We start from the raw sequence: 19,052 nt of genomic DNA, 5'->3' as shown, positions 1-19,052 counted from the left end.
CTTCACTTTGTTCTTCCCCAAAATACGCAGCCTGCAAAGGCAGTGTGTGTGTGTGTGTGTGTAAAGATACAGGGCCTTTAAGGGTGGCACACTATGTGCTGCAGCCTTTAGAGACCTTCCCTAGTCACAATGCCCTTGGTACCTGTGGTACTATTTACAAGGGGCTGATCGGTGGCCAGAGAGTGCCAATTGGGTTTTGTTTTAAATGCAGTTTTAGGGAAAGAACATAGCTCTGGTTACCTGATTGGCAGAAGCCCAGGGCACACTCAGTCAAAGTACATCAGCAGTTCAGCAAAAAGTGGGGGCAACTATGCAAAAAGAGGGCACTTTCTTACACCTACCCTGTTCAACATCTATCTGACCCCCCTTGCAGACATCGTAAGATTCCACAGACTCAACATAATCTCCTATGCAGATGACACTCAACTGATCCTCTAGCTCACTGAGGGCCCCTTCAACGCCAAAACCAACTTCTTCAACGCTATACCAATGTAGCTGAACGGACGAGAGACAACTGCATCCAACTTAACTCTGACAAAACTGAAGTACTGGCCTTCAGAAAGAATATCTCCACAAGGGACCACAGCTGGTGGCCTGCAGAACTCACCCAAACTGACTGAGGATGATCCTCAGCATCATCTTCGATAGCCAACTGACCATGAAACTACAAGTCAACACAGTCTCCTCCTTCTGCTTCCACACACTTTGCATTCTCCTCAGAATCTTCAGATGGAACCCAACCAACACCAGAAAGACCATCACTCAGACTCTCGTCACCATCTGCCTTGAGTACAGCAACACACTCTACGCCGGTATCTCCACCCAGCTCCTCCAAAGTCTTCAGACCATACAGAATGCTGAGCCTGACTCATCCTAGACCTCCCCAAATTAACCCACAGCACCCCCCACCTGAGAGACCTCCAGTGTCTCCCCATTCAGGAAAGATGCCAATAAAAAATCCTCAAGTACACCTGCAAAGTCCTCCATGACCTAGGGCCTGCCTACTTCAACCATTGACTGAACTTCCACCACTGCCAGACACATGTGCTCCTCTTTACTCGCCCCCGTACACACCCCCTGCATCTGTCGCCACCACCGTGGTGGCCGCTCCTACTCCCACATCGCTTCTAAGAACTGAAACAACCTTCCCCTCCAGCTCCATATAGCCCCCTTGCTGGCAGACTTCAAAAGAGAATCAAGGCCTAGCTCTTCGACTGAGACACAACTCCCAGATACCCCTATCAGTGACAGTGCAGTGCTTTACACATTATGTTTGATTGATGATTGAGTTTTGGCCTTCACCACAACAGGCAGACTTTTCTGTGCAAAAATATGCCTACATAGGTTTTTCCCCTCAGTATAGTTTAGCAGGTTTGAAATGCAAAATGTGAGTGTGATATTTATTTCACCCAGTAATTACCAGGAGCAATAAACTCCATAAAACTTCTAATTTCGATACATGCACAGGATTTGAGCAGGGGTCGTAGTTAGCAGGCCCACTCTAAAGCTTGACATTACAAATTTGTTGTTCTAGAGGAGGTGTGTAACAGTGTCAATGTATCTTTTAAGACTGGTACTCCACCCATCCTGTTTCACGGGCACTTCAGTGATGCTTTAATCATCCTGTGGGATGAATGAGGATTCAGTGCTGCCTCTCTCCTTCACCTTCACTGGTGCTCCAAGTTGCTGTTTTCCTCCTGCATCACTGGTGCTTCAAAGGAGTCATCCTGAATCACTGATAATGCTCATTCGTAATGACATGGCTGCTTACTCAAAAAAAATGTTTCTCTTTATTGACAGCTCAGTGGACTCTTGTATTGCAAAACGAGACTCAAGGATGTCGGGCAGGGTTGTTAAATAACATATGTATGCTAGGTGAGACTGAAAGCCTAAATGACCCCACGGAAATCACATTTTGAGCTAGTGCCCCATTGAAAGATGGCAGAAGGCCAGAGGAAAAGGCAAGGTACTTTATTCAGGCATATAAAAGAGAACCCTGCAACACCCAGCTTCACTACCATCTGCCACAAAGAGGCTGGGGAATGAAGTAACATTAAGTGGAACATTGTCAGCTTGAAATCCTAGAACTGAAATTTAGTTTACACCGTTTTCACTAATAGGCAAGGAAAATACATCTTACCCGGCCTGTTTCTGCAGTTTCTGCCTGGATGAGTTTTTCATTTTCTACTTTTTTCACAATCTGAGATTCAGGTGGCTTCTTTTCACAGATCCTCCTCCTTGTGGACATCACATGGGGGTTTTCCCCATCGGCAGATATGACACTAATCTGCCTACAATAAAGTTGTTGTGTTACATCAATGTGTCACTTGTCATAAAATAAATACACATTTTCCTTGAAAACGAATCTTTTTTTCATTTGAAATGCACAATAATTTATACATTGAAGAACATATATTCAGCATACAAGTAACATTGTATTGTATTAGAGGACAGAACACAAAGCAACCACAGATCCTGGAGAGAAACTACATGCTCTGCTGAAGACATAACAATCACTGACTAAGCAATCAACAGTGCAGAGAAGTAGTTAAGAGGCAAGTAGGAAGTGGAGACAACATATTAACACTAACATACACTGCAAACGTATTTAAATGCTCAACATTATGAATGGCATCACTAAGTGTGACTAAAAAGCTCATTACACTCCTGTGCCTCCAACATATTACCTACCAATGTATCATCAACGCAAGCAGATGAGGAGATAAGAATAGTAAATCTCTGAGCTTCCCTATATATACTTACTTTTACAATATGTTATTATGGAGTCTATATATGCGTAGGTTAATAATAGTGACATCGGAATGTTTATAATAACCCTAAGGGTGTGGGTGGAAAGATCATTTGTTTATCTGCTTCAGATAAAGGGACATGTATCATACTGAGAATTGGTTATCCTATGGAATAAGCAGAAAAAGCAAGGTAGAAAGGCTTGGACCAACAGAATTAACAAAGAATGCAGCATAAACAGACACAGAGAAAGGGTCATCATCTTCCTCATCAGTCCTTCACTGGTTCACCAATCATTCAGCAAAAAATGTTGATGACCTTGCCCTGCTTATCATCGGTAAATTCATATGGACAAAGTACTGGTCTAAAGAGGTACATTTATAGAAACAAGCATATGACACTCTTTATGGCACTGGAGGCAAGACTCCATCCTTGAAACCACAACCATGTGTAGGAGGCTACAAGCCCTAACAATAAAGAAGTAATATCATGCAGATCACATTTTTCAATCAATCAATCAATATTTAGATGAGAAATTGCAGAAGAATTGGTAGTAACTAACTCTAAAGCGATGACATTAGAATCACAGAGCATCCGATTTGACAGGTTTTGTCAATGTTTAGGGAACTGCCTTGAAAATTGACTGAAGACTGCATATTCAACCTTTTCTAACTGATTCTGAAGAAGGTGGGATAGCCTGCCATGAAGTTGTTTAAGAGAAAAGTTAATACTTCTCTATACATGGCCAGGATCAGATTGAGTTGATGCCCTCCATATAACAAAAAATCCATGCTTAGAAAATAATTATCCATTGCAGATACACATCTCAAATGCCTTTCCTGACCAAATTTCTCGTAAGAGCTGCAACCAATTGAAACAAACATTTGCAATGCAATCGGGCACGCCTAGCCATGCAGTATACTATCGCATATTACAGCAATGGAGTGTGTGGCTGTAGTTTTGGAAGTGAACATTGTATTTGAGCTGTTGGCGGTGGTTTGAAGGTTAATACATTAAATTATTGATACACTGTAACTAAATATATAAATAAGTGGAGCCTACAAAGACGTTTGTGTATATTTATGGCAATTAACATGTATGCTCTGCAGTGTTTGTGGTGCACACAGGAAGAGAAAAGAAGACAATGTTAGAGCAGGGGGTATGCTCTGGGGAAGAGATGTGTAATACGAGAGAGAAGGGGGTGAAAGATGGGAGTAGAAATACAACAAGAGAAAGAGAGTGATTTAAAAAAAAAAATCAAACATGGAGATTGCAGAAATGTAAATGAAATGCTGGTCGATAATTTAAAAAGCTGCTAGTTAGTCTTGACATGCTTTTTCTGTGCAGCCCAAAAATAATAATGATGTCCCTTCGGCCCCAGTTGGTGGGACATATGAACAATGCTCCTTTGTAAACATACAGCGCGTGGCGAAATAAAGTAATACAATGACTACCAGGAAACCTCAGTAACGAACACAGGCTTTACAATGCAATTGGTCTCTCATTTGTGAAAGTCAGAGTTAATTGCGTTGTAAATGACAACGTTTTTAGGTCTTGCATAGGCAGCGCATGCGCTGCCTCTACGAGGCATCAAGTAGTCAGTATTATTTGTGAAACTCCACCCATTGCGTTTATATCTGTTTTTTAGCTTGCCATCGGTTAAATCTAGCATTGCTCTTTTTATGTAGCTCATTCATTGGCTGGTGGTCTGAAACGTCACTTCCGTTTTGCTTCCGTTTCGCAGGAAGCAGCACCACCCAACTACAGTTTAGTTCCGCTGCTCAGCGTTATCTACTCATTTAGGGACTACTTCCTTGTTTATTTTCCACCGCCGTTCACCACTAGCTGCCAAGTTCAGAAGTGTTGGCTTTTTAGTTTCCTGTTCCCGCCCCCCTCCCGTTGGCCATGTTATGTCCATCCTACCGCCCCCTTTCCCGTTGTACGTGTCCCATTTCCCTTTGTTCCCACCCCCCTCCCGCTGTCCGTTGTCTTGCAATTGTGGCGGCCATGGAGGAGCAGCTGCTCAGGGGTGAGTTTCATTCACAGTTTTTACCGTTCGCAGTGTCCCTGCCCCCCTCCCGCTGTCCGTTGTCTTGCAGCTTGTGGCGGTCATGGAGGCACGCTTGTTATAATTTGACATTATTATCGTCAGTGTTGTCTATCCTCCCGCCCCCTTTCCTATTGACCGTGTCCCTCTTCCCTTGTTCCCGCCCCCCTCCAGCTGTCCGTTGTCTTGCAGCTTGTGGCACGTGCTTGTTATAATTTTGCATTCTTGTCAGCAAGCTGCTCAGGGGTGAGTTTCATTCACTGTTTTTACTTTTAAAGCTACTATGTTGGCAATTCAAAGCAGAGAAACTAATGGGCATCTCTTCTGTTTAGTTACTGGGCTTATCCTTCCCAGCGGGTCAGGGGTATTAGCAGCAAGCCAACCACAGTACGGCCAGCAGAGCTACGTCTGTTATGGACAGTCTGCTGACAGGCAGACAAGCTACGGACAACAACCGAGTGGGTACGGATCATCTTATGGGCAAGCACAAATGCAGCAGACACAACAAACCTCTAAGTATGTAGAGTCTTTATTTCGGTTTTGAACTGGTTGATATTAAAATGTCTGTGTTTACCCAATGTGCAGATTCAAAATGCATCTTCTCCCCCTTTCCTAGTGTCGCTTTTTTCTGACTACCTGAAATGGGCACATAGTTCATTTAGGGGGTGGGGGTGGATATATTTGTTTTAAACGTGGTATTTGGTGACAAAGCAAATCACCCATGTATGGAGTAATTTAATGTTGGAGTCTCAATTTGGGGTTGTTTACAACGTCCCGGGAGGTGCTAGTCCTCCATGGCAGAGGTCCATGGCCGCTCCCCCCTTTCTCCTCCTCCTCCTGTTGCTCTAACTTTCCACGCCCCTCCTCCTCCTCCTCATTCATGTCTCTTGCTGTCTACTCTCAGCCCTCCCATCAGGACCCCATTTCTCTCTCTGACCTGCTCTGTCTTATACTGCCCCACCCCTCGCCCCCCTTCCTTCAGCACCCTGTGTTTTTGTGGACTTTTTCTACATTCTCGTGTTCTCTCCCACCCTTCCAGCAAGCCCACGCTCTCCCCCCAAAACCTCCCTGTTTTCTATTGAGAATCATTTCACTTTTATTTTTTATGCCACTGTTTATTTACAAGCATTATTGGCCTCGCAGGGGTTTGGTAATATTGCCAAGGCTTCTCAGCTTCCACCGTATCTGCAGCGGTTTACACACGATCCTGCTGGTGGTTTCATCTGACAAGTTGTTTTGCTGCTTCTCCTTTCAGTCCAGCTCTGATCTTGCATGCACTCCCTGTGCTGGGCATCGGCTCTGAGCGACCAGCAGCTCGCTGGGACATTCCCATGGAAGTGGTCCCCCTTGCTCCCCTTCCTTCTGTTTTCAACCTCTTACCATGTTCCTTTCAGCACTCTCCTCTCTCCAGTGTCATAACGCAAAATGATGCCCCCAACCAATGCAGAATGTGAAGAGGGTTTATGAGGCTCCCAATTCGGCTTGGGCAGGATGTGGCCCCACTGACGGGTTTGGGAGCGCCTGAAGGAGTGACCCCTCCCCCACCCCGCACCTCAGGGTCTACAGGGGCCTGTGTTACATCCCTGCTCTCTTCCTTCCTTCTGTTTTGTTATGTCTTACTCCCTCTTGTTTTCCGTTTCTATTCTCTCTCCCTCTCCACGGCTGTCTTCTCTCCTACCTCCTATGCTTCTCTCTTTTCCCTTACTTCACTCTGTACCATTACACTGCTCTTGCTGCCTGTCAGGCCTTCTCTGCAGCTTCTCTGGCAAGTGGGCAGTACTGGGTAGTATCACCCTTGATAACCCTGTCTTTTCACCTCCCTGTCCTTTGTACCAGTCTGCTGATCACGGAACGTGTTTAGCAAACACTCTCAAGGTTTCCTTCACTCCCCAGTGGTTGGTGGGGCTCAAGAGTCAACAATTCCCTGTTGGAGGTGGTTAACTCATTCTGGAGTCAGGTACGAAATAATTGAGGAACAATTTTTATGGTTTTACTGATTTGTTTACATAAAAAACCAGAAAATAACCTGTTAGCTTGTACGTATTTCTTTTTTAACGGAATATGCAACAAGCATTTGCAATGCAATAGGCCTCGCATTTGTGAGAGTTTGAGCTTTTGGCATTGTAATTGACAATGCCTATTATTTATGTGTTTTGAAAACCTGCAAGTATTGTGTACACAAGCACTTTGTAATTATAGGTGTTTCTGACGACAAGCAGGGCTAGCAGAAACTGTGCCGCTTTGTACTAATAGTCTATGCTTACCAGAAGCCAGGCTGTCGGTAAAAGAGACGCAGTTACTGCCAGCCTTCCTTGTCGTAAAGAATTTGTGTTTACACAGCAAATTACAGGTTTTCAAAACACATAAATAAAAGACATTGGGCCCTATGTAGGTAAATTATATTTACCGATACCTAAATACCGAATTTTACAGATTACCTACATCTCATTTAACGAATCCTAAATACTGAATCTGTAAAATTCGGTATTTAGGATTCGTTAAATGAGATGTAGGTAAAAAATCGGTAACATTTACCGAATCGGAAAAATTCGTAAAATGTGTACAGATTTGGTATTTACAGAATCGGTATTTTCCGATTCGGTAAATACCGAGTCGGAGATTAAAAAAACAAGCAGTTGAGGAATCAACCAAACCTGTGCATCCACCCCACAACCAAGCAACTGAGGTATCAACCAATCCTGTGCATCCAACCCATCCCACAACCAGGAAGTGGCCACACCCATGCAGGTGCAGACAATCAGAACCTTCTGGAGAGCTGGGAGTGGAGAGGAGAGCAACTGCGCTACAGGCTGAACATTGCTGAGGAAAACTGCAGGATGGCATCCAATGAATCTGAGAGGGAAGGAGCAGCAAAGAAAAGGAAAATGAAGTTTAGTGCAAGTGAGCTTTGGGTCCTTGTGGAGGAGGTGGTGAAACACCACAATAAGCTTTTTGGAAAGCAGTCCCTGCAGGTAGCAATCCAGGCGCAGGTTAATGCTATTGGGGTGAGCCCACGGTACATTGATGACCTCAAGAAAAGGTGGTATGACCTTCGGCTCATCACCAAGAGGAAGCTGGCTGCACAGAGGAAGCAGGCCAGTCTCACAAGGGGAGGAAGGAGCAGGGCACCTGCCCTCACCAACCTGAAGCAGCTGCTTGAGTCAACCCTGGAGCCCGAGAGTGTGTCTGGAATTGGGGATGCAGACAGCTCAGCCAGAGCTGCCACAAAACAAGGTAAGAAGCATGCACAGCAATCCTCCCCCCCCCCCCTTCCATATCCCCATTCCCCAATGTGGCTGTGTGACTCACACTCCAGTACAGGTTTTAGTATACACCGTCAATGCATTATGGGAGATGTCAGTGAAACACCCATCATGACAGTCATCACACTAAACAACAAGGTATGCCACACACATCAGTTAGAAGCAGCAGAGGACATTGAGATAGTGTGACAGGAATGTAATTTAGTTCTGAAATGCAGGGTTGCTGGACCACTGAGCGAATGTCCATTTCTGTCCACAGGAGAGTCTTCGCGCAGGACTGTGCAGGAGAAGGAGGGAAAGGCACCCCGGAAGGGTAGAACAGATGATGCCAGCACACGTGCAGGTCCCAGCCCTCCTCCAACACCCGCATCAACACCAGGCAGCTTGACCAACAGAGCCAGCCGCAACACCAGATCCAGCATCGCCACTGCTGATTTACTCACCAACACAGCAAGCCTCACCAGAACTCTCAGCCTCACCAGCAGCAACATCACCTGCAGCAATAAGGCCCAGGAGGCATGCTGTAGCCACTCTCCATGTCATGGAGTCATCCTCTGAGGACACAAGAGGGGGTGACACAACAACTGGTCCACTGGATGAAACAAATGTTCGGCTGCAGTCCACCCCCGAGGGTGCGCAAACAGGTGCAAGGCGCCGCAGGGCCCGGGAGCACAGCACAACTCAGCAGGGTGATGGGGTCTTCGGAGGGCTGGATGCCAGTATGGGGAAGGTGCAGCGCCTACAGGGGAAGGCGATTCAATCAGTGCAAAGACAAATGCGGCACCTAAACCAGAACATGGTCAACATTAACAGTGGCATCAGCTCTATGGCGGAGAGCATCAAGGAGATGGCTGAGGGAGAAGCATACAATGGAGCAGCACACCAGGGCAGTGAGCCGCCTGGCAACTGCCAGTTCCCTGCTCTGCAGGCGCTCTGTGGCAATGCAGGAGGGGCTTGTGCACTGCTGCACTAATGTCTCCAGGGGGATGGGGAAGGTGACATCCGCACTGGAAGTGCTGCTGACCACCCAATCAGCCAACCCTGGTGCTCTAGGTGTGGGGGAGAGTGAAGAGACCACCAGAAGGAGCAGCAATCCCCCCTGTACCAGACACCCGGAGGAGCAGCAGGCGGCATGCTGTGGGTCCTTGCTCAACAGCCAGTGAGGGTAGCCAGCTGCAGGCATCCTGCACTGTTATGCGTGGGCGCAAACATTGATCCTGCCCACTCCGTTATGGACATATTTAGGGTGAAGTAACCCATGACTACCTATGAAGGTTGTCAGCAATTGGACTGGCATGGTGTGCCATTTGTCAATTGTCGTAGTGCCCAGTTATTAAACTACATCATGCACATGCAACGCCTGGCTGTGTCTCTCTACTTACTTAAAAATAGTTGCGTGTGATCTCTGCCCATCTTAGTCTCCCATCTGTTGCTGGCAGTACTCCTGCTGCATAGGGCTCTGGCTCTGCAAGTCCATCATCATTGTCCTCATGATAAGTTATTTCAACTTCTGTACCTTTATTTGTGGCAAGGTTTTGCAGCATAGCACAGGTTGCAATGATTTTACAGCAGATGATGGGTGTGTACTGACGTGCACCTCCGCTTTTGTGGAGACAGCAGAACCTGCTTTTCAATAGTCCAAAGGTGCGCTCCACAACGTTGCGTGTTGACTTGTGTGCCACATTGTAACATCTCACACTCCAGGTTGATGGGTTCAGGTAGGGAGTGAGGACTAAGGACCGCACAGCATAAGCGCTATCGCCTAGGTGGGAAAGATAGTGCCATTAGTTACATACACAAAAAAACACATTCAGCTGCAGTGTCACAGTGATTTACCTAGCAGGTATCCTTCCCCAAATTCTCCAGCAGCCAGGTGTGTGTAGATCCCACTGTTCTGGAAGATGTACGAGTCGTGGGTGCTCCCAGGAAATTTGTTCCTGTAGATTTACTCAGTGGCTGCAGGAGGGCTGATTGGAGTGTGTGTCCCATCAATACAGCCTATGACGTGCGGGAACTGTGTCATCTGGTAAAAGTCTGTCTTGGTTTTCTGCAGTTCCGCCTGTGTGTTTGGGAAGCTGATGTAGTGGTGCATTCTCTGCATCATGGCATCCAGGAACTTTCTAAAGAAACGGGACAGGCAGCTCTGGGACATCCCACATACTGCAGCTATCACCCCCTGGTAACTGCCACATGCAAGGAGATGTAGGCTTCAGAGCACCTCCACAGGTGGTGGTATGGCGTGCGCCCTTGATGTTGGGTGCTCCAGGAGTGGGTGCAGGTCCCTTATCAAGTCCAGGATGGTGTGGCGGTGTATCCTTTACCTTTCATGGATTTCTGACTGAGTAAGTTGGAAGAGTGTGAACCGCTATCTGTAGACTTGCTCCTCCCGTCTCCAGATCCTCTCTCCTGCTGCCTGTAGCCGTAGGCGCCTTGCAATCACGTAGAAAGCCGCCATAGTGATCACACTGTTCAATTTTGGGATTGCTTATATACCATGTGGCTAATTACCATCTGCTTCCAGTTACTGTTAATTACCGACTCTTAAATACCGAATTTCGTGAAATTCTGTATTTCAAGATTTTACCTACGTAACTTTTCTTGTTTTTACCGTTTCTTATTTACCGAATCGGTAAATAAGAAATCGGTAAATACTGATTCAGTAATGATGAATCAGTATTTACCGATTCATATTTACCGAATCCTTATTTTTACCCACCTACATCTCAAAGGCCTAAATACCGGTCGGTAACGGCTAATTTACCAAATTTCGTCTGTTACCGACCGGTATTTAGCTACCTACATATGGCCCATTGTCATTTACAATGCCAATAGCGCAAACTCTTGCAAATGCGAGACCTATTACATTGCAAATGCTTGCTTACTTATGTGATTTTGTTTCCAGTGGAGTGATCATTTAGAAAATGAGAGTTAAAGCACAGGCATTGTCAATGTAAATATTTTTCGAAGCATATTTGCAAAAAAAACTATTTCGGGAGGTGTTCTGAAATGCTAAGCGAATAACAAGCATCCTGTAAGGTTAAGTGAAAATGCACTTGGATACATAAGAAAATTCTCATGCCTCATTTTGAACAAAACACAAATATACCCTCCTGGCTCAAAAAACGCTTCCCTGCGTGCATGAAATTCACAGAATAAAATGCACACATGCAAACTTATTCACAGGCTGCCAAACATCTTCAATAGGTCAGATCACGTGCCCTACGTCACGTTTTACCACCTCTAACAAGCATTAGGTGCAATAGGTCTCGCCTTTGGGAACCTTATAACTGTTCTGTTGAAGACAGGGTAAATAAAGCATTAAACAAAACCAAAGCAACGCAGGATGCATCATATGAAGTTCATCATTCAATCAGCAATGCCTTTGAGCTCCAGGACTCAAGTGAGAGCCGCATCGGGACAAGAGCAAACCCATTAGTGGCACCAGAGTAATGTACTCTCACCAGTGGATCCATAGCGGTGGATCACTGGTCGTCACGGGACCCAAGGTATTGAACCTAACAGTTTAGGAGGAGTCGAATACTGACCTCCGAGACAAGTGTTTAACTAATCCAGCAAGAGGATGGGGGCCAGGAACATATTGGAGATCACATAAAAATGAATTGACTCCAAGTCCTATTGCTTCCTGTTGTCTTGGGAATCCTGTTACTTAAAGGACAGCACCCTGGAGCAACCCAAAGTAGAAGCAAGGTGTTTTATAAAAAACAACTGCATCAGGAAGCTGTGGTCAAACCATAGATGCTGATATCAGTCTCTGGACCCGTGGATCCTTCTCTAGCACTAACCAGTAAAACAAAGAGTGAACTTCCCAAGTGGTGTGAGAGGGGCTTGGGAGCTGCCATTTTGAGTATGCTGCCATTTGCCACACTGAAGAAGCGAGTGTGTGTAAACTGAAGCCAGACCCGCGCGCGCCAATGCCAGCTTAGGACACTGTCAGTTCACAGCCTGCCAGGGACCATCAGATTGCCCTTCTGGTGACGACATGTGTTTTTACTGGCACAATACTTGGTATTTGCAATCTCCTGGCTGGAGACGCAACCGTCCACAAAGGGCTTTGGAGTTGGCGCCCTGCGTTTTTTTCATTCTGTAAAACGCTATCATTACAAACACTCAGTTTTGAAACCAGTGACGTATTCAGATGTTTGCTTTCAAGCTAGATCTCTGCAGCATTAGGCCCGCTTCAGCTCACTCGGATATATGGTTTGGGTTAGTCGTGCAACCGAAACAAAAGCATTTTAATGGTTGGTCTCTGAGTATTTTTAAGTTAATGTGCAACTTTGCTGGGAAGCTATTTAAGTGGCGGTATCAGTTGTTTTTCGGCAGGCTGCCAGCTCCGAGAGTCATTTCTAAGGAGACCTGTTGGATTTCAGAAATGTGGAAGTGGACCTGACGTATAACGTGGTGTCCGCGGAAACATCGAGATGCGGGAGCTGAGCTGCTGGTGTGCGCGCGGGGTTGCGAGCAGCAGCATATGTTTCCAATTATCGCGCCTGCGTCTGGGCACGATAATTGGAAACATATGCTACTGCTGCGCATAACCACAAGCATTAGGCCGTGGGCATGAACATGGGAGGGACAAAAAGAGCCTTTGGCCAATTGCGTGCTGCCTTTGTTAAAAAGACACACGCAAAGGCCAATAGCCTGGGAAAAACCTAAAAGCACATGCACAAGCGTATGGTGAGATTTCTGAAAGCCCTTACATAAAGTCGAGCAGATCAGCGCATGCTCGCTGCCCTAGGCTCGACATAAAAAGCTGAATGTAGGATATTGCTAGTCCACAGCACTATTAATCCTTTGATCTGTTACTCTTCAACTCAGTGAGACTATGTGAGAAAAGTGTAAAATATTTATTCACATTGTAAATCAGTAAGCAATTTATAATTTTGACTGTTTTGAAAAGTGCCATTTGATCAGGAAATGATGTCAACGGAATTGTGAAGCGCTGAGAGCAAGAGGTGGAAACCGAACGGGGCAGGGAAAGGATTGCCTGGCCCAGCGACAGAACCGTGTCACACAGGTAAACAATCACTCTAACACATACCTGATCGGTTCATGGACAAGCACTGAACACACCTATACAGCAGAACCAAACCCATCAGGAGTGATCTTCCCTACATAACAAGGGGCCCACCATGTAGATGGAAAGCAGCAAAATAGCTGACCCAAACACTGACGGTACAGAGCCACAGCTGCACACTATGGAGGCCATCTTGCACCAGGAAGTGCAGGTGCTGCACGGTTGGAGGACCGTCAGGCAGGGCCCAATGCGAACAGGGAAATAACTGATCTGAAGAGAGAGAGACTGGCTTTCATGTGGAAAGAGACCGGGAAAAGACTAGCCCACAAATAAACAAAGCCATCTTACACAGAGGCAGCACCGACTGCATATAGAAAAAGAACCAACCAGCCAAGAGACTGGACTGCTTACAGAGAAAGAGCCAGCCCGCACATGTGACTGAAAACTGTCTCTGCATGAGCAACCAGCTCCCTTTTGCAGGGTCAGAAAAGCCTTAGAGAAGGGAAATACCGCACATCGAAGGCAAAGGGTTGACTCCCAATAACCTTTGAGTAAAGGTGGCTTAATAGAGCTGCCCACTCGGGAACTGACGAACCAGGTTCGAGTCCACTTAATTCTGGGTAAATCACGTAAACACCCTGTGCCTAAAAACATACACACAGACAAAATGTGAACCTGGTGAAACGATATATCAACAAGTGCTCTGTGAAAATATATATCAACAAGCTCTGTGAAAAGTGCCCACGAGCACACCGGAACCAGGTGCATCTGAGGACTGGACAACAAACGTAACCACTTGACAGATACTGCAGTAATTTAACTAGAGTTCCCAAGTCGGCAGTTGTATCTGTGGCTTGACTTCTTCTGCCCAATAATCCAACAGCTGTGACACTTCTGCAAAGTTCCAGAGGGGCTGGGGCCATGCAGTGGCGACAAACAGAGCTCCGGTGGAGCAGGGCGAAACATGTGAGTGTAGAACTAGGGCGCAATGTCAGGCACCGGTTGAAGCTGAGAAGATATCAGGTGGGTTTGGGCGTGGCTTGGGTACACAGGATGGGTTGGACTGTAGGCCACTGTCCCTCCGTTTTGACCACAATGTCTTTTTAGGGGATGTATGACGTTACAACGCATACTTTTACCACGCATACCATTACAACGCGGTTTTTACCACGCATACCATTACAACGCATAGCGCTTTGGGGTGCTGGATAGTGAATAGTTTAATTTACTATTCCAACTCCAGTCCCCCTGGACACTAGGGAAGGTTATTGGATAGTAAATTAACCTATTCCCTATCCTAGAGCGCCCCCCAGCGCAATGCGTTGTAATGGTATGCGTTGTAATGACCGCGGTAAAAGATTCGTTGTAAAGGTTGTATACCCTTTTTAGGTCTAGCCTGCCGTTAACAGGTGCATGCGCTGACCTCGCCATGCGAGGGCCTTTTGGAATCAATACGGATTCACGCGGACGGACAGAAGATGTGCACGCGTGCACTCTTGGCCCCGCCCACCGGGACTGGATAGTTTACTTCCGGTGTGACACAAGCGCTTGTTTCTTCCCTCCGTTGTGCGCTCTTATGTAATGTCGGCTTTCCCGAAAAAGAATGCTTAGTGTGGTGCGGGGGGCAGGACGGGTATGGGTGGGGTGTTGTAAATCTGCTCGCCAGGATATCCATTCAGTAAAAGTCTCACCGGCATAGAACCCAGAGGTATTATTGTTAGCGTTGAGAGGCATACAGGTGGTTTGATCTTTCTATGCAGGCTGTATTGTTGACATGTAAACGTAAGTTGTGGTATCTTTTATGTATCATTATCCTACTGTTGCTGACCACTGTGCGATTTTCTGGAGCATGTTTTTACAATAAAAAGATTTTTTTTTAAAAGAATGCTTATTGTGCCTGTTCCACAAGAAATATAATTCGCATGTACCCTCACAAACGACATCTGTGTGTCCGTACTCTGTTTTTGCCTGAGATTCCTTGACTGCGGTGGGGATTGCGCATGCATGCCCCGAGCGAAGCCATGGTTGCCTCCACGTGAACGTCTTGCAGGTCAGCGATTACAAAACCATTTTTGTCTGCTACAGCATAATACCGCTATGCCATCCTCAATTTTGCAACAGACTCGAACTGCATATTACCGTTGAATTTGAAATAAATGTTCATGTAACCTCAAAAACGGCATCTGTGTGTCCGTACTCTATGTTTTTGCATGAGATTTGTTGGTTGCGGTGGGGACTGAGCACGCATGCGCTGAGCAAATCCATGGCTGCCTCCACGTGAATGTCTTCTTTAAAGCTGCTGCGGCGGCTTACAATGGGGAAGATCCGGAGCCTTAAGTTCCGCAACAGGGCTGGCATATCACCGCTGGAAGAGATTGGAGCAGCAGTAGTGCTGCGGGACGAGGTGAGTGACACCTAAGGAAAGCTGGCAGTGGGAGGGGGGAAGGCTCAGGATCTATTGTAGTAGACAACGGTTGAAGTACATTATAAACAAGCGTTTTGCAAAGCCAATAGATCTGCCCTTTTATGACTGATACAACCTCTCAGTGACTTTCACACATACCTGTATCACCGCTCTTATAACACCGTCGAACACACATTGCTTTTATACACACAAACATGGCAAAATGTGGCAATAATGCTGGTGACCGTTGTAGTGTTGCTTGAAATAGTAGTGGTCTTGGAGTGGCACTCGTATTAGTGATGAAAATGTTAGCATGAGTACCACTTAGGTGTGTAACAATAAACATTCCTGGACCAGTTGTACCTATATTATAATGGTGATGTGGCCATGATGCTAGTGGTAGTGTTTTTGGTAATGGCAGAGATGATAGTGTGGTGTTATGGTTATACTGGTGGCAATAGTGCTACTGATAATGATGGTGGTAGTCATAGTGGTGGTAATTATGGTGTGGTAATAGTGTCAGTGACGTTGCCCTTGAAAGTTTTGGTAATGCTGGTGATAGTCATGATGTTGGAGACGGTGATAGTTGAGAGATTATAATGGTGGTGGTGATAGTGGGGCAATAGTGATATTGGTGATGCTGATATTTGCAATGGTGGTGTTGGTAGCAGTAATGGTGGTGGTGATAATGGGTGGTGGTGATAGTGGGGCAATAGTGATATTGGTGATGCTGATATTTGCAATGGTGGTGTTGGTAGCAGTAATGGTGGTGGTGATAATGGCATTGGGGGAAATGATTGTGGTGATAACGATGGTGGTGGTAATGTAACGTTGCTGGCAGTGATGGCCACGTCCATAACTTCCACATTAGAAACGCTTTAATTGATTGCATTTCTCCTCAGCAGTAGCAGCTATGAAATGTGCATTGTGATGTCTATTATTGCAGCTGTGTTTTGCACATTCATAGAAGAGCCTGTCTTCGTAATCTCACTTTTGTTCCATTATACCGATTCACTACAAGTGGTATTCCCCCCTGATGACAGAAGTGAGCGCCTTGATGCACAAGAGCCAGACGACCATAAACAATCTGCACTCACGCCGCCTAGCCCAAGCATAAAAAACGGACTGCTCCCCCATGCTTCCAAGGCTCTGATGACCAGCACCACCATTGGGAGCGCCAAGACTTGTCTCCAAGTCCAACCTTGCAGCCTATTTCCAGATGCCCCAACTTCTTTTGTACCGCGTTGCGTGTAAAGCTACTAAACCATCCAGCATCTCTGCATCCGGACTCACCAGGGTAGATACTACAGATCGGCTGGTGGAACTTTGGTCCTTGTCTCTCTACCACCTCACGGCGAAAGGGGTCCAACGGAAACGTATTGCAAGAATATGTATGCAGTAAATGTTCTAACTCCCATAGCATAGTATTTTTTGTAAAAACACACTGATGGGTAACATTGCTAAAACTGTAAAAATTCTAATACGAAAAAGTACTTACCTGAGAACAAAGTTCTATATAAAGATACCTGTTATTTTTCTAAATTGCTGTGGATCTCTTTTTTGGAGTGTGCATCATTTAGTGACTCTGTGAGCAACAAATGTCTAACCCTCCTCTCTGATAAGCCTGAGGCTACTCGACCACACTTCCCTAGAAAGAGCACCTTGGGATTGCTAGAGCAAGCCCTTGTCCACTAATAAGGGATACCTGGAACCTTTATACAGCATACCTCTTTTTGGTATATTATATAAGGATCCTACTCCCTAAAACCTCCATGGCAGAATTGCAAACAAGATGAAGTTGAATACTCCTCAATTGAACACTTCTAAAATTGAGGTGCTTACTACTCATCAATCAACATGATGGTTCCTGATTGTCCAGGTATTGATTTGATAATTGCCTATTGGCATATGTCAGGTATGCAGTTTGATGGTAAACACTGAGTAGTCTATAGGACCCTAAATTGTTTCAGTAACCAAAAACTGTAGCTTCCAGCTGAGGATTCTGTACAGCCCCCTTCTATATTTATCCTTCTTTTCTGCATCAAGTTCAAGCCATGTATGTTTTTGTTGGTATCAAAGAAAGAGTATTGTGATAGCATTTATGATGAACTACCTAAACAATGGCATTGGTTAATTGCAAATAGCACAGAGTGTTTGGGCATGTATGCAAAATGTTTGACGGTATTTCTGAACGCTTAGGTTAGTGGCATAGGCTGATATTGTGAATGTAAGTGGACCTTAAAGTAATATATATGGGATGTTGTACATTCGACTGTTTGGGCCAGCACTAGCTGAAGCAACACGCATTGGCAAAGCCACGAGGTCTCACCGATACAAGAGCTGTTGGCTTTGGTAATGTGTTTTTGCCTTGTTGTACACAAGTGTAGCTGTTGTTTAGCATGGCTCAAGGTTAGTGGCGTGAAATATCCTAGAGTGGATTTGGGGGTTTGTAGACTAGATTTGTAGGAGTAGAGTGTCACAGAGTGTAGCAGGGGGAGTAGAGTGTCATGCAGTTGCAAAGAGGGGAGTAGAGTTAAGTGGTTTATTGGCAAAGAGTGTTGTAGAGTACAGTGTCATCAAGGGCAGTGTCATAGAGTGGGGTGGCATAGAGTGGGGTGGAATAGGGTGGAGTGGGTTGACGTAGATTAAGGTAGTGTGGTGGATTGGATTGGAGTAGATTGGGGTGGATTGGGCTGGGATAGAATGGGTTGAATTGAGTAGGGTGGATTGGAGTTGGTGGACTCTATGGGGTAATTTGGCATGGAGTGGGGTGGACTGAAATGAGGTGAGGTGGATTTGATGGGGGTGCAGTGGAGTGGAGTGAATTAGAGTCGAGTGGAGGGGGTGAATTGGACCTGAGGGGGGTGTACTGGGAAGGGGTGGTTTGGAGTTGGACAAATTGGAGTTGGCTGAATTGGATTGCAGTGGGCTGGATTGGTTTGGGGTAGGGTGAATTGGACTGGGGTGGGCTGGCTTGTATTGGAGTGGGGTGGATTGAAGTGTGGTGGACTGGAGGGATTGGACTGAGTGGAGTGGACTGAACTGGGGTGGATTGGATTTGGTAGATTAGGGTGGATTGGAGTAGAGTGGGATGGATTAGAGTGGGTGGACTGGATGGGTGGTTTAGATTGGGGTGTATTGGAATGGACTTGGTGGAGTTGGGTTGGCTGGATTTGGGGAACTGGAATGGAGAAGGGTAGAATGGAGTGGGGTGAGGCTGATAGGGGTAGGGTGAATTGGAGTGGGGGTAATTGGATTAGGGTGGATTTGGTTAGCATGGGTGGGGTGAATTGAATAGCAATGGGGTGGAATGGATTAGATTAAGGTCAATTGGATTGAGAGGGGTGGATTGGATTGGATGGATTGGATTGGGGTGGGGAGAACTGGATTGGAGTGGGGTGGATTTGCCTGTAGTGATTGGGTGGGGTGGGATGGATTGGAGTGGAGTAGATTGAATTTTCCAGGAGTGGGGTGAATTGGATTGGTGTGGGGTGGATTGGATTGTGGTGAAGTACATTGGATTGGAGTGGGGTGGATTGATTTGGATTTGAGCGG

General features: G+C 46.0%; 1 protein-coding gene across 2 annotated transcripts in view; it reads right to left on the bottom strand.

Annotated features, from left to right (window-relative positions):
- The window catches only part of ABCC3 (ATP binding cassette subfamily C member 3), a 708,094-nt gene that overhangs the window by 189,009 nt on the left and 500,033 nt on the right, over window positions 1-19,052 (bottom strand). For both annotated transcript variants that reach the window (XM_078654774.1, XM_078654775.1), the window contains exon 21: window positions 2,141-2,291. In XM_078654774.1, coding sequence (XP_078510900.1) covers window positions 2,141-2,291 — 151 coding nt within the window. The remainder of the gene's footprint in view (window positions 1-2,140; window positions 2,292-19,052) is intronic.

This window comes from Lissotriton helveticus, chromosome 7 (assembly GCF_964261635.1).
Source record: "Lissotriton helveticus chromosome 7, aLisHel1.1, whole genome shotgun sequence".
Lineage (NCBI taxonomy): Eukaryota > Metazoa > Chordata > Amphibia > Caudata > Salamandridae > Lissotriton > Lissotriton helveticus.
The sequence above is the reverse complement of the archived record's forward strand: the minus strand, read 5'-3'. Positions and strand labels throughout refer to the sequence as shown.